Genomic DNA, 16396 nt, shown 5'->3' on the forward strand with positions numbered 1-16396 from the left:
GACTGTGCCAAACTTAGGCTGAACCACTCAAAACCTGAAGGGTAAGTGAACTAGAAACTACAAGTGACTGAGCCGCAGGTGAGGTTCAGTTCGCTTCAAGAAAGATATTCATATTCTGTGCCTCTGAGACTTTAAGTGTATCAAATAGAAACCGACAATGCCACAAACATAACGTGTGACTTGGACATCAGCTCCTGAGTGGGGACATGGCACCTAGTACATCTTCTAGCTCCTACTCAGCCAGTTTTCTGTAAGTCAATAAACATTCATTAACAATCACACAAACCAAATTACTGTACCTCCTCAGGTAAGCTGACCACCAAGTCATTTTTTGTCTGTCCGACCAGCGCCTGCCAAAAGTATTCACTGCATGCGGCCAGCACAGCCCGGTGGGCCCGGAACTCCTTCCTTTCCACGATCAAAGTCACGTCACAGAGAATATCCTTTTTCCGCTGGTCATTGAGGCCCAGGAGGATGTTGGTGCAGTGGACTGTGGACTCATATACATACATGGGGGAGTCAGGCTTCTCATCCACAGACATGCCGTTCACACCCTGAAAGAAAGAAAGAAAGAAAGAAAGAAAGAAAGAAAGAAAGAAAGAAAGGCTGAGTCACCACAGTTGTAGGACTGGAGAGAGGAGGTGAGAAAGAACATCATGGTTCCTGTGTCCCACTGCCATGAGCATGGCAGGAAAGAGGAGAATTGCCAATCAGCATGTTTCTGCTTACTCTGTACAATGAGCTCAAGAAACATATCTGGAAAGTCAAGCTCCACAGCTGACTTTTATCCTTCCTACTTACTGCATTCTTTTACCCCATGGTAACAAAGCCAGATCTTTTAATAGAACATTTAAAACACACTGGTATTTTAAAACTTGGTGGTTCTGATTTTGTTAGAAGGCTGAAAAGGAACTTTCACATGTAAATAGTCTCCATGCAAGGACTAATTTAGATTTGTGTTAAGAGGAAATGAATCATTTTGAAGTATTTCTAATGTCTTGATGAAGTACATGTAAGTTCCTAAGGTGAAATTTGGCTGAGATGCCAAGTAGAGTAAACATCAAATCACAATACATATTTAACAAGTGCACCAAACTGTCTGCACGCTGAAGACTCAGTAGTCAGCTATTGCATCTGCCCTCTGCCACTTCAAGGCAAAGCACAATCGCCATAATGCTATAGTTGCTCAGCTCTTACAAAGATGTGGAATTGTGCTGTCGTTATTCCAGCCGAATTGATGTACATCCACTTTAAGGAAACACAATATATCACAATAGCAGTCATGAAAAAGATGCATTCAACAGTCAAGACTACTTTTACAAAAGGTTCTTTGCTTTTAAAAATATCCATTGAAGTATTTCTTTCTTTCTTTTTTTTTTTTTTTGAGAGGGAGTTTCGTTCTGTAGCCCAGGCTGAAGTGCAATGGCGTGCTTCTCAGGTCACTGCAACCTCCACCTCCTGGGTTCAAGTGATTCTCCTGCCTCAGCCCACTGAGTAGCTGGGATTACAGGCATGTGCCACCATGCTTGGCTAAGTTTTGTATTTTTAGTAGAGATGGGGTTTCACCATCTTGGCCAGGCTGGTCTTGAACTCCTGACCTCAGGTGATCCACCCGCCTCGGCCTCCCAAAGTGCTGGGATTACAGGCATGAGCCACTGCGCCTGGCCCCACTGAAGTATTTTAAAATACAGTATCTGTGATTAATTTATAGAATTACATAGTTTTTCTGTAATGTTTACTAGAGTAGTAAGAATGCCAGTAGTGAGTCCTACTTTCTTTTGGGCTTTCTTATTTTTTTTAAAACAGCTTTAACATACTATAAACTGCACATACTTATAGTGAGCAATTTGAGGTTTTGATTATGTATATAACTGTGAAACCATCATCACAATAAAGATAGTGAACAAATCCATCATCACCAAAAGTCTCCTTAAGGCCCTTGTAATAATTTTTCCCTTGTGCCCCTCTATACCTCACCCCTGCAACGACTGATCAGTTTTCTGACATTCTATATTAGCTTGCATTTTCTAGAGTTTCATATAAATGGAATCATACACTACATATTCTTTTATGTCTGGCTTCTTTTGTTCGGCATAATTTCACCATTCAACTATGTTGCTGCATATATCAAGTTTGTTCCTTTATTACTTAGTATCCCATTGTATAAATACAGCATAACTTTTTTTTTTTTTATCCATTCATCTATTAGTAGATATTCGGGTTGTTTCCAGTATTTATTTACACATAAAGCTGTTGTGAACATAAAATTCTTTATACGGACATATGCTTCTACTTCTCTTGGGTAAATACCTGTGAGTAGAATGTATCATATGGTATGTGTAAGCATTACTTTTAAAGAGTCTGGCACTGTTTTCTTTTTTTTTTTTTTTTTGAGACGGAGTCTCGATCTGTCACCCAGGCTGGAGTGCAGTGGCCAGATCTCAGCTCACTGCAAGCTCCGCCTCCCGGGTTTATGCCATTCTCCTGCCTCAGCCTCCCGAGTAGCTGGGACTACAGGCGCCCGCCACCTCGCCCGGCTAGTTTTTTCTATTTTTTAGTAGAGACGGGGTTTCACCGGGTTAGCCAGGATGGTCTCGATCTCCTGACCTTGTGATCCGCCCGTCTCGGCCTCCCAAAGTGCTGGGATTACAGGCTTGAGCCACCGCGCCCGGCCTGTTTTCTAAAGTGGTTGTAACATTTTACATTTCCACCAGCAGTGTATGAGGTTCCAGTTCTTTCACAGCCTTGCCAACATTTAGTATGGTCAGTCTTTCTAATTTTGGACATTGTAATAGGTATATTGTATCTCTTTTTGGGTTTAATTTGCTTTCTCTAACACCTGAAGTCGTTGAGAATCTTTCATGTGTTTATTTGACCTCTGTATATCTTCTTTGGAGAAATGTCTATTTAGATTCTTTGCCCATTTTTAATTGGGTTGTTTTCTTATTTTTCAGTTTTAAGAATTCTTTATATATTCTGAATATATAAAGTCCTTTATCAGATACATGATTTGCAAAATTTTTTTCCAAGGTTGTAGCTTGTCTTTTCATGTCTTAAAAGTGTCTTTCAAGGAACAGCAAGTCTTTATTTGATGAAGCCAAAAAACCATTTTGGTGTCACATCTGAAAAACCAAGGTCATAAAGATTTTCTCCTATGTTTTCTGCTAGAAGTGTTATTTTTTCAGCCCTTACATTTAGGTCTATGGACCATTTTGAGTTAATTTTTATATATGTAACAGGTATGGATTGAGGTTTTTTCCTTTTGCATATGAATATCCAATCGTTCCAGTAGCATTGTTAAAAAGACTCTTTTCTCTCCTGAATTACCTTTGTACTTTTACTGAAAATCAATTGTTTATATATGTATGAATCTATTTATGGACTCTGTCTTTTACTATTTATAAGTTTGTCTACTTTTGTTTTGTTTTGTTTTTTTTTTTTTTGGAGACAGGTTATTACTTTGGAGTGCAGTGGCGTGGCCATAGCTCACAGCAGTAGCTGGCACTACAGGTGTGCACCACCGTATCTGGCTAATTTAAAAATAGTTTTTGTAGGCTGGATGCGGTGGCTCATGCCTGTAATCCCAGCACTTTGGGAGGCTGAGGTGGGCAGATCACGAGGTCGGGAGTTCAAGACCAGCCTGGCCAACATGGTGAAACTGCATCTCTACTAAAAATACAAAAATTAGCTGGGCATGGTGGTTGCACCTCTAATCCCAGCTACTTGGGAGGCAGAGACAGGAGAATCACTTGAACCTAGAAGACAGAGGTTACAGTGAGCCGAGATCACCACTGCACTCCAGCCTGGGTGACAGAGCAAGACTCCATCTCAAAAACAAAACAAAAACATATATATATATATGTGTGTGATGAGGTCTTGCCATATTGCCCAGGCTAGTCTCAAACTCCTGGCATCAAGTGATCCTCCTACCTCGGCCTCCTAAAGTGCTGGGATTGCAGATGTGAGCCACTGTACCCAGCCTCTATATCTACTTTTATATTACTATCATAGTGTCTTGATTTGCTCTTTTTCAAAGTTAGTTTGATCCTTTGCATTTCCACATACATTTTATAATTAGCTTGCCAATTTCTACAAAATAGTCTGCTGGAATTTTCACTGAGATTGTACTGAATCTACTGATGAATTTAGGAAGAACTGCCATCTTAACAATAATGAACCTTTTGACCCATGAACACGGTCTCTTTATTTAGATCATCTTAAATTTTTCTCAGTAGCCAGGTGCGGTGGCTTATGCCTGTAATCTCAGGACTTTAGGAGGCTGAGGCAGGTGGATCACTTGAGGTCAGGAGTTCGAGACCAGCCTGGCCAACATGCTGAAACCCCATCTCTACTAAAAATACAAAAATTAGCCAGGCATGGTAGCATATGCCTGTAATCCCAGCTACTCAGGAGGCTAAGGCAGGAGAATTGTGTGAACCCAGCAGGAAGAGGTTGCAGTGAGCTGAGCTGAGATTGCACCACTGTACTCTAGCCTGGGCGACAGAGCAAGACTCCATCTCAAAAAAAAGAAAAAAAAAAAAGACTTTTTTTTCCTTAGCAATATTTTAATTTTAAATCTTTTTGCAGACAGTCTCACTCCGTCACCCAGGCTGGAGTGCAGTGGTGCCATCTTGGCTCACTGCAACCTCCACCTCCCGGGTTCAAGTGATTCTCCTGCCTCAGCCTCCTGAGTAGCTGGAATTAAAGAGGCATGCGCCACCATGCCTGGCCACTTTTTGTAGTTTTAGTAGAGATGGGTTTCACCAGGTTGGCCAGACTGGTCTCGAACTCCTGGTCTCTCTTCGGCCTCCCAAAGTGCTGGGATTACAGGTGTGAGCCACCACACTGGGCTCTCAGCAATGTTTTATAGTAGTATATAGGTCTTTTATACCTCTTTTGTCAGATTTATACCTAAGTATGAACATTTTTGATGTCATTGTAAATGGCATTGTCTTTTAATTTCAATTTCTAATTTTTCATTGCTAGTATATACAAATAATTTTTGTATATCGATCTTGTATCTGGAAACCTTATTTATTAGTTCTCATAGACTGTTTTTTTTGAGTAGATTCCACAGTATTTTCTACATAGAAGATTATGTTGTGAATAAAGATCTCTTACTTTTTTCCCAATTTGGATAATTTTAATGTCTTTTTCTTACCTTACTGCATTGTTTAGAACCTCTAGTTCAATGCTGAATAGAGATGGTGAGACTAAACATCCTTGCCTTCCTGATGTTAGGAAGAAAGTATTCAACCATTCACCATTTTGTACGACGTTAGCTATAGATGCTTCACAGATGCTCCTATTGAGCTGAGGAAGTTACTTTTCTTTCTGTCCCTCTCTCCTCCCCTCCCTCCCCTCCCCTCCCCTCCCTTTCTGTTCCCTTTCTTATCTTTTTCTTCAGTGGCACTCATGGCTCACTGCAATCTTGATTTCCTGGGCTCAAGCAATTCTCCTGCCTCTGCCTCCTGAGTAGCTATGACTACAGGTGTGCACCACCATACCTGGCTAATTATTTCTTGTTTTTTTGTAGGATGAAACCTTGCTATGTTGCCCAGGCTGCTCTTGGACTCCTGGTCTCAAGCAATCCTCTACCTTGGTCTCTCAAAGTGTTGGGATTACAGGTGTGAGCCACTGCACCCAGCCCTGTGTTTGCCTTCTTATACATTGTTGGATTCAATTTGCTAACATTTTGTTAATAATTTTTCATCTGCATTTCTCTGATGGCCAGTGATGATGAGCATTTTTTCATGTGTCTGTTGGCTGTATGAATGTCTTCTTTTGAGAAATGTCTGTTCATATCCTTTGCCCACTTTTTGATGGGGTTGTTTGTTTTTTTCTTGTAAATTTGTTTGAGTTCTTTGTAGGTTCTGGATATTAGCCCTTTGTCAGATGAGTAGATTGCAAAAATTTTCTCCCATTCTGTAGGTTGCCAGTTCACTCTGACGGTAGTTTCTTTTGCTGTGCAGAAGCTCTTTAGTTTAATTAGATCCCATTTGTCAATTTTGGCTCTTGTTGCCGTTGCTTTTGGTGATGGTAACCACAATGAGATACCATCTCACACCAGTTAGAATGGCAATCATTAAAAAGTCAGGAAACAACAGGTGCTGGAGAGGATGTGGAGAAAGAGGAACACTTTTACACTGTTGGTGGGATTGTAAACTAGTTCAACCATTATGCAAAACAGTATGGCGATTCCTCAAAGATCTAGAACTAGATGTACCATATGACCCAGCCATCCCATTACTGGGTATATACCCAAAGGATTATAAATCATGCTGCTATAAAAACACATGCACACGTATGTTTATTGCAGCACTATTCACAATAGCAAAGAGTTGGAATCAACCCAAATGTCCATCAGTGACAGACTGGATTAAGAAAATGTGGCACATATACACCATGGATTACTATGCAGCCATCAAAAAGGATGAGTTTGTGTCCTTTGTAGGGACATGGATGCAGCTGGAAACCATCATTCTGAGCAAACTATCACAAGAACAGAAAACCAAACACCGCATGTTCTCACTCATAGGTGGGAACTGAACAATGAGATCACTTGGACTTGGGAAGGGGAACATCACACACCGGGGCCTATCATGGGGAGGGGGGAGGGGGGAGGGATTGCATTGGGAGTTATACCTGATGTAAATGACGAGTTGATGGGTGCTGACGAGTTGATGGGTGCAGCACACCAACATGGCACAAGTATACATATGTAACAAACCTGCACGTTATGCACATGTACCCTATAACTTAAAGTATAATAATAATAATAAATTAAAAAAAATAATTTTTCATCTATGTTCAATGGGGAGATTTGTCTGTAGTTTTCTTACATAGTTTTCATGGCCTGGTTTTAGCATCAGGGTAACAACAATCTCATAAAATGAGCTGGGAAGTATTTCTTCCTCTTTAATTTTCTAAAAGGTTTTTTTTTTTCTTTTTTCTTTTTTTTTTTTTTTTTAGAATTGGTTTTATTTCCTCCTTATATGTTTGGTAGAATTTACCTGTGAAGACTTCTGAACTGGGATTTTAACGACAGACTCAATTTTTTTTAAAAAAATGGTCAAATTTATTGGCATAAAATTGTGTGTGTGTGTGTGTGTGTGTGTGTGTGTATATTTATTTATTTAATTAATTAATTTATTTTTTGAGATGGAGTCTTGCTCTGTCACCAGGCTGGAGTGCAGTGGCACAATCTTGGCTCACCGCAACCTCTGCCTCCCGGGTTCAAGCGATTCTCCTGCCTCAGCCTCCCGAGTAGCTGGGACACAGGTGTGCACTACCATGCCCAGCTAATTTTTGTATTTTTAGTAGAGACGAGGTTTCACCATGTTGGCCAAGATGGTCTCAATCTCTTGACCTCGTGATCCGCCCGCCTCGGCCTCCCAAAGTCCTGGAAGTACAAGCGTGAACCACCGCCCCGGGCCTTTTTAAATTTTATTTTTTTATTCTTTATTTTTTAAAGAGACAGTGTCTCACTTTGTTGCCCAGGCTGGAGCGCAGTGGTGTGATCATAGCTAACTGCAACCTGAAACTCCTGGGGCTCAAGTGACCTTCCTGTCTTAGGCTCCTGAGTAACTAGGACTATAGGCCATGCCACCATGTTCAGTTATTTATTTTTTTTTAAAGAGATGGAGTCTTACTATGATACCCAGGTTGGTCTTCAACTCTTGGTGTCAAGTGTTCCTCCTGCTTTGGCCCCCTCAAAGCGCTGGGATTACAGGCGTGAGCCACCACATCCAGCCCATATATAGTATTTAAAAATATTCCTTCTAATACTGGTTGAATCTGTACTGACGTCACCTTTCATATTACTGGTACTGAAAATTTGTGTCTTCTCTTTCTGATCAGTCTGGCTAGAGGCTTAGCCATTTTACTGACATTCTCAAATAACTAGTTTTTGGTTAGTTTTTTAAAATCATTCTATTTTCTAGTTTGCTAATCTCTATTCTCATTGTTATATCCTTTATTCTGCTTACTTTGGGTTTAATTGTGTCTTTTTTTCTTTTCCAGTTTCATAAGGTGGTAGTTGAGCCCATTAATCTGAGATCTTTGTTGTCTTTTCTAACACAGGCTTTAATGCTATAAATTTCACTCTACTGTTTTAGCAGTATCTTGCAAATTTTGAAATGTTTAATTTTAATTTTTACTTTTTTTAAAATTATACTTTAAGTTCTAAAGTACATGTGCACAACATGTAGATTTGTTACATATGTATACATGTGCCATGTTGGTGTGCTGCACCCATTAACTCATCATTTACATTAGGTATATCTCCTAATGCTATCCCTCCCCCTTCCCCTCACTCCACAACAGGCCTGGTGTGTGATGTTCCCCTTCCTGTGTCCAAGTGCTCTCATTGTTCAATTCCCACCTATAGGTAAGAACATGCAGTGTTTGGTTTTCTGTTCTTGCAACAGTTTGCTAAGAATGATGGTTTCCAGCTGCATCCATGTCCCTACAAAGGACATGAACTCATCCTTTTTTATGGCTGTATAGTATTCCATGGTGTATATGCGCCACATTTTCTTAATCCAGTCTGTCACTGATGGACATCTGGGTTGGTTCCAAGTTTTTACTACTATGAATAGTGCCGCAATAAACATACATGTGCATGTGTCTTTATAGCAGCATGATTTATAATCCTTTGGGTATATACCCAAGATTGGGATGGCTGGGTCAAAGGGTATTTCTAGTTCTAAATCCTTGAGGAATCGCCACAATGGTTGAACTACAGTCCCACCAACCATGTAAAAGTGTTCCTCTTTCTCCACATCCTCGCCAGCACCTGTTGTTTCCTGACTTTTTAATGATCGCCATTCTAACTGGTATAGACGGTATCTCATTGTGGTTTTGATTTGCATTTCTCTGATGGCCAGTGATGATGAGCATTTTTTCATGTGTCTGTTGGCTGCGTAAATGTCTTCTTTTGAGAAGTGTCTGTTCATATCCTTTGCCCACTTTCTGATGGGGTTGTTTTTTCTTGTAAATTTGTTTGAGTTCTTTGTAGGTTCTGGATATTAGCCCTTTGTCAGATGAGTAGATTGCAAAAATTTTCTCCCATTCTGTAGGTTGCCAGTTCACTCTGATGGTAGTTTCTTTTGCTGTGCAGAAGCTCTTTCGTTTAATTAGATCCCATTTGTCAATTTTGGCTTTTGTTGCCATTGCTTTTCGTGTTTTAGACATGAAGTCCTTGCCCATGCCTATGTCCTGAATGGTATTGCCTAGGTTTTCTTCTAGGGATTTTATGGTTTTAGGTCTGACATTTAAGTCTCTAATCCATCTTGAATTAATTTTTGTATAAGGTGTAAGGAAGGGATCCAGTTTTAGCTTTCTACTTACGGCTAGCCAGTTTTCCCAGCACCATTTATTAAATAGGGAATCCTTTCCTCATTGCTTGTTTTTGTCAGGTTTGTCAAAGATCAGATGGTTGGAGATGTGTGGTATTATTTCTGAGGGCTCTGTTCTGTTCCATTGGTCTATATCTCTGTTTTGGTACCAGTATCATGCTGTTTTGGTTACTGTAACCTTGTAGTATAGTTTGAAGTCAGGTAGCGTGATGCCTCCAGCTTTGTTCTTTTGCCTTAGAATTGACTTGGCAATGCGGGCTCTTTTTTGGTTCCATATGAACTTTAGTTCATAAAGTAGTTTTTTCCAATTCTGTGAAGAAAGTCATTGGTAGCTTAATGGGGATGGCATTGAATCTATAAATTACCTCGGGCAGTATGGCCATTTTCATGATATTGATTCTTCCTATCCATAAGCATGGAATGTTCTTCCATTTGTTTGTGTCCTCTTTTATTTCACTGAGCAGTGGTTTGTAGTTCTCCTTGAAGAGGTCCTTCACATCCCTTGTAAGTTGGATTCCTACATACTTTATTCTTCTTTGAAGCAATTGTGAATGGGAGTTCACTCATGATTTGGCTCTCTGTCTGTTATTGGTGTATAAGAATGCTAGTGACTTTTGCACATTGATATTGTATCCTGAGACTTTGCTGAAGTTGCTTATCAGCTTAAGGAGATTTGGGGCTGAGACAATGGGGTTTTCTAAATATACAATCATGTAATCTGCAAACAGGGACAATTTGACTTCCTCTTTTCCTAACTGAATACCCTTTATTTCTTTCTCTTGCCTGATTGCCCTGGCCAGAATTTCCAACACTGTGTTGAATAGGAGTGGTGAGAGAGGGCATCCCTGTCTTGTGCCAGTTTTCAAGGGGAATGCTTCCAGTTTTTGCCCATTCAGTATGGTATTGGCTGTGGGTTTGTCATAAATAGCTCTTATTAGTTTGAGATACGTTCCATCAATACCGAATTTATTGTCCATTTTTATCATGAAGGGCTGTTGGATTTTGTCAAAGGCCTTTTCTGCATCTATTGAGATAATCATGTGGTTTTTGTCTTTGGTTCTGTTTATATGCTGGATTACGTTTATTGATTTGCATATGTTGAACCAGCCTTGCATCCCAGGGATGAAGCCTACTTGTTCATGGTGGATAAGCTTTTTGATGTGCTGCTGGATTCAGTTTGCCAGTATTTTATTGAGGATTTTTACATTGATGTTCAGGGATATTGGTCTAAAATTCTCTTTTTTTGTTGTGTCTCTGCCAGGCTTTTGTATTAGGATGATGTTGGCCTCATAAAATGAATTAGGAAGGATTCCCTCTTTTTCTATTGATTGGAATAATTTCAGAAAGAATGGTACCACCTCCTCCTTGTACCTATGGTAGGATTCGGCTGTGAATCCGTCTGGTCCTGGACTTTTTTTGGTTCGTAGGCCATTAATTATTGCCTCGATTTCAAGCAATAATTGGTCTATTCAAGGATTCAACTTCTTCCTGATTTAGTCTTGGGAGAGTGTACGTGTTCAGGAATTTATCCATTTCTTCTAGGTTTTCTAGTTTATTTGCGTAGAGGTGTTTATAGTATTCTCTGATGGTAGTTTGTATTTCTGTGGGGTCAGAGGTGATATCCCCTTTATCATTTTTTATTGCATCTATTTGATTCTTCTCTCTTTTCTTATTAATCTTACTAGCCGTCTATCAATTTTGTTGATCTTTTCAAAAAATCAGCTCCTGGATTCATTGATTTTTTTGAAGGGTTTTTTGTGTCTCTATCTCCTTCAGTTCTGCTCTGATCTCAGTTATTTCTTGCCTTCTGCAAGCTTTTGAATGTGTTTGCTCTTGCTTCTCTAGTTCTTTTAATTGTGATGTTAGGGTGTCAATTTTAGATCTTTTCTGCTTTCTCTTGTGGGCATTCAGTGCTACAAATTTCCCTTTACACACTGCTTTAAATGTGTCCCAGACATTCTGGTATGTTGTATCTTTGTTCTCACTGGTTTCAAAGAACATCTTTATTTCTGCCTGCATTTCGTTATGTACCCAGTAGTCATTCAGGAGCAGGTTGTTCAGTTTCCATGTAGTTGAGTGGTTTTGATTGAGTTTCTTAATCCTGAGTTGTAGTTTGATTGCACTGTGGTCTGAGAGACAGTTTGTTATAATTTCTGTTCTTTTACATTTGCTAAGGAGTGCTTTACTTACAACTATGTGGTCAGTTTTGGAATAAGTGCGATGTGGTGTTGAGAAGAATGTATATTCTGTTGATTTGGGGTGGAGAGTTCTGTAGATGTCTATTAGGTCTGCTTGGTACAGAGTTGAGTTCAATTCATGGATATCCTTGTTAACTTTCTGTCTTGCTGATCTATCTACTGTTGACAGTGGGGTGTTAAAGTCTCCCATTATTATTGTGTGGGAGTCTAAGTCTCTTTGTAAGTCTCTAAGGACTTGCTTTATGAATCTGGGTGCTCCTGTATTGGGTGTATATATATTTAGGAGAGTTAGCTCTTCTTGTTGAATTGATCCCTTTACCATTATGTAATGGCCTTCTTTGTCTCTTTTGATCTTTGTTGGTTTAAAGTCTGTTTTATCAGAGACTAGGTTTGCAACCCCTGCCTTTTTCTGTTTTCCAATTGCTTGGTAGATCTTCCTCCATCCCTTTATTTTGAGCCTATGTGTGTCTCTGCATGTGAGATGGGTATCCTGAATACAGCAAATTGATGAGTCTTCACTCTTTATCCAATTTGCCAGCCTGTGTCTTTTAATTGGAACATTTAGTCCATTTACATTTAAGGTTAATATTGTTATGTGTGAACTTGATCCTGTCATTATGATGTTAGCTGGTTATTTTGCTCGTTAGTTGATGCAGTTTCTTCCTAGTATCGATGGTCTTTAGTTTGGCATGTTTTTGCAGTGGCTGGTACTGGTTGTTCCTTTCCATGTTTAGTGCTTCCTTCAAGAGCTCTTGTAGGGGAGGCCTGGTGGTGACAAAATCTCTCAGCGTTTGCTTGTCTGCAAAGGATTTTATTTCTCCTTCACTTATGAAACTTAGTTTGGCTGGATATGAAATTCTAGGTTGAAAATTCTTTCTTTAAGAATGCTGAATATTCGCCCCCACTCTCTTCTATCTTGTAGAGTTTCTGCCGAGAGATCTGCTGTTAGTCTGATGGGCTTCCCTTTGTGGGTAACCCGACCTTTCTCTCTGGCTGCCCTTAACATTTTTTCCTTCATTTCAACTTTGGTGAATCTGACAATTATGTGTCTTGGAGTTGCTCTTCTCGAATAGTATCTTTGTGACGTTCTCTGTATTTCCTGAATTTGAATGTTTGCCTGCCTTGCTAGGTTGGGGAAGTAATCCTGGATAATATCCTACAGAGTGTTTTCCAACTTGGTTCCATTCTCCCCGTCACTTTCAGGTACACCAATCAGACGTAGATTTGGTCTTTTCACATAGTCCCATATTTCTTGGAGGCTTTGTTCATTTCTTTTTACTCTTTTTTCTCTAAACTTGTCTCTCACTTCATTTCATTCATTTGATTTTCAATCACAGATACCCTTTCTTCCAGTTCATCGAGTTGGTTACTGAAGCTTGTGCATTTGTCACATAGTTCTTGTCTCATGGTTTTCATCTCTATGAGGTCGTTTAAAGACTTCTCTGCATTGGTTATTCTAGTTAGCCATTCACCGTGCAAAGAAACTAAAAACCTTGAAAAAAGATTTGACGAATGGTTAACTAGAATACTCAATTCTTAAAAATTTAAAATTTCCCTTTTGATTTATTCCTTAATGCACAAATGATTTACACATGTGTTTTTTGGTTTCCAAATATTTGGGGGAGTTTCTAGATATCTTTTTGTTATTCTTTTCCGATTTAATTCCATTGTGGTCACAGAACAAACTTCATACGACTTTAATCCTTTTAAAGTTATGGAGACGTGTTTTGAGTCCCAGAATATGACCCACTTCGGTGAATGCTACATAAGCACTTGAAAAGAATGTATATTCTGTTGTTGGCTGGAGTGTCCTATAAATATCGACTAGGTTAAGCTGTATGATGAGTGTTGTTCAAGTCTTCTAATATCTTTTCTGATCTTCCGTCTATAGGTTCCGTCATGTATTGAGAAGGAGTACTAAAATATCTGGCTACCATTGTAGGCTTGTCTGTCAGTTATTGTAATTCTATCATTTTCTGCCTCATGCAGTCTGAAATCCTATTAGATGCATATACATTTAGGATTTTAATTTTTTCTTGTAGTAGTTATTCCTTTATCACTATGAAGTCACCTTTTAATTCCTGGAAATAGTCTTTGTTCTGAAATCTACTTTGTCTTATATTCACATAGTCACTTCATCTTTTGTTTTTTTTTTTTGTTTTTTGTTTTTTTTGTTTTCCTGCCTCAGCCTCCAGAGTAGCAGGGATTACAGGTGTGCACCACCATACCCAGCTAATTTTTTTGTATTTTTAGTAGAGACAGGGTTTCATGATGTTGGCCAAGCTGGTCTTGAACTCCTGACCTCAAATGATCCATCTGCCTTGGCCTCCCAAAATGCTGGGATCACAGGCGTGAGCCATCACGCCTGGCCACATTGGATATTTTCTATTGCTAACCCTTCAAGTTCACTAATCTCTTCTTCTGCAAGGTTTAATCTACCATTAATCTTTTCCAGTATAATTTTGATCTCAGATACTGTGGTCCTTATCTCTAAAAGTCCCATTTGGTCTTTTACAAAATATCTTCCATGTCTCTACTTAAGATGTTCACTCTTTCTTCTAACTTTTGGAACATTTGGAATACAGTTATAATAACTATTGCAATGTCCTTGTCTGCTAATTCTAACATCTTTTGGTTCAGTTTTTATTGTTATTTATTTTCATTGTAAGTTATATTTCCTTGCTTCTTTGCATAATTGAACATTTTTGATTAGATGCCAGACATTGTAAAATTTACCTTGTTAAATGCTGGATATCTTTGTGTTCCCATAAATAATCTCGAACTTTGTTCTAAGACACAGTTGAATTACTTGGAAGTAGTTTGATCTTTTCAGGTTTTGCTTTTGAGATTTGATAGGAAAATCAGCATTTAGTCTAGGGTTCATTACTCCTTACTACTGAGTACTTCTGAGTACTCTATCCAATGACCCCTGATACATGTTTTTACTAGTCTGGCTGGTAGGAAATGATGTTATTCCCAGTTCTCTGAGTTCCCTTTGTTTTGGGTGGCTGTCTCCCCATCCTCGGGTAGTTTTCTCACCTGCATCTACTGATCGTTACTCTGCAGAATATTAAAGGGAAACTCTCTGCAGATCTCTGGAGTTCTCTCTCTGCAGCTCTCTCTTCTGTTACCCTGCTTTCTGAACTCTATTATCATCTTTCCAGACTCTTAGCTCTGTCTCTTCAATTTAAGAGTCAGCCAGCTCTTCCTTGGTTCTTCTTTCCTGTGCCATGGCCTAGAAACTCTCAAAGCAGTACGCTTACCTCAGTTTGTTTTCCTTTCTTGGGGATTACTGTCTTTTGGTTCTGGATGTCCCCTGTCTTAAAAACTATTATCTCATATATTTTATCTGTTTCTATAGTTGTTTTAGGAGAAAGGGTAAATCTAGAACCTATTACGCCATCTTGGCTGAGAGTAAAAGCCATAGGTTTATTTTTCGTGCTACAATTACTCCAAACACTTTACAAACAATAACTTATCACAATGCAAACCACATAGTATCAACTTTGCTCTGCTATATATAATGGTTTGTAATACCCAATTACAAAGATGCCTCGATGAAGAATTATTAGTTCTTTGGTATTCCAATAAAAGATAAAATATTTGTGAGGTTATATGGAATCATTTTTTAAATGGAATTAGCATAGCATTCTAAAATGACACAATTCAGTTATAATGACCCTAAGTCATGAGGTAAGATCAAGTCCACCTGGCTTCTGTCAATGACTAGGAAATTGCTGCTAAATTCTTTATTATCTAGTAAGAAGACAAATATTTTCTATTCTGCCTTCTTATTAGTCCTGCATTTCCATGGAATGTTTTCAGGATTTTCTTATCTCCCATATAAGGTCTCAATTCTGGTTTGTTTTTTCCATTCTTAGTTTTCAAATTATTACTATTTCTCCTACCACATTGAGTCTCCTCAATTAGTCTACAGAAATTATTAAGTTAAAAATCATAATAGGTCTCATGTATAAGGAAACACTCAAAACTTGGTGGAACATTTAATGTTCTAGGTCACGGATGGTGTGTTCCATTCATAAAAAGTAGGAGATTTATAAGGGATGTCTCATTTTTCCAGTTCATTTATGGGTAATACATATGAATGTGCCTACACCAAGATAGAAGCTTGTGATGAAAGACACAAAGCCATAAATTCTTTAATGAAACATGAAATGAAAGAAAATAAAAAGAGAAATGAAAGTGAAGTGCAGTGGCAAGAGGAGTGGACCAGGGATGTTTGGGGCTTTTGTTTTAGCTCCAGCATTGACCAACTTTGTGGATCTGGACAAATTGCCTTTTTGGGGGCCTGCTTCCATGTTTGTAAAATGAAAAGCATGAACTAGAAGACCAATAGTGTTCTTCCAGATCTACAACTCCATGAATCTATAAAAGAAATATACCTGATTGATCACAAAGAGTGGGATACTGTCATTTTAACTGAGAGAAGCTAGCTTTCTTTGACCTTCTAAAGACCATTTACGTGTCCAGTTACATTGTTGTTGATGTTGCATGGCTTAACAAAACTGCCCCTGCAGAGCTGGTTACAGGGAATGGGGTAGACAACAAATATACAAGGAAACCATAGACTTCTGGGAGAGTAGAAACTAAGACCCCAACCCCTGCTCTTTCTGGGCTCTAAGACAGTTGAAGTTCTCAAGAGTAGACTCCATATTCTGCTAACAGGACAGGTTTAGAAAAACAAAGATGTAGCAATATAGGCCCTCCAAGTTGATGAAATAGGCTATGACAGTCACATAAACACGGGCATCTGCTTTTTGGGCTAAACTTACTTGAGAGTTTTGGAAAACACTGAAAAATTATTAGTTTTGTTCATCA

At 38.9% G+C, this 16396-nt stretch overlaps 1 protein-coding gene across 12 annotated transcripts in view; it reads right to left on the reverse strand.

The window, feature by feature from the left end:
• BACH2 (BTB domain and CNC homolog 2) overlaps positions 1–16396 on the reverse strand; it is a 367956-nt gene that overhangs the window by 81511 nt on the left and 270049 nt on the right. For all 12 annotated transcript variants that reach the window (XM_017958111.3, XM_017958118.3, XM_017958115.3 and 9 more), the window contains one exon: positions 300–554. In XM_017958111.3, coding sequence (XP_017813600.1) covers positions 300–554 — 255 coding nt within the window. The remainder of the gene's footprint in view (positions 1–299; positions 555–16396) is intronic.

Source organism: Papio anubis, chromosome 6 (genome assembly GCF_008728515.1).
Source record: "Papio anubis isolate 15944 chromosome 6, Panubis1.0, whole genome shotgun sequence".
In the NCBI taxonomy this organism is placed as follows: Eukaryota; Metazoa; Chordata; class Mammalia; order Primates; family Cercopithecidae; genus Papio; species Papio anubis.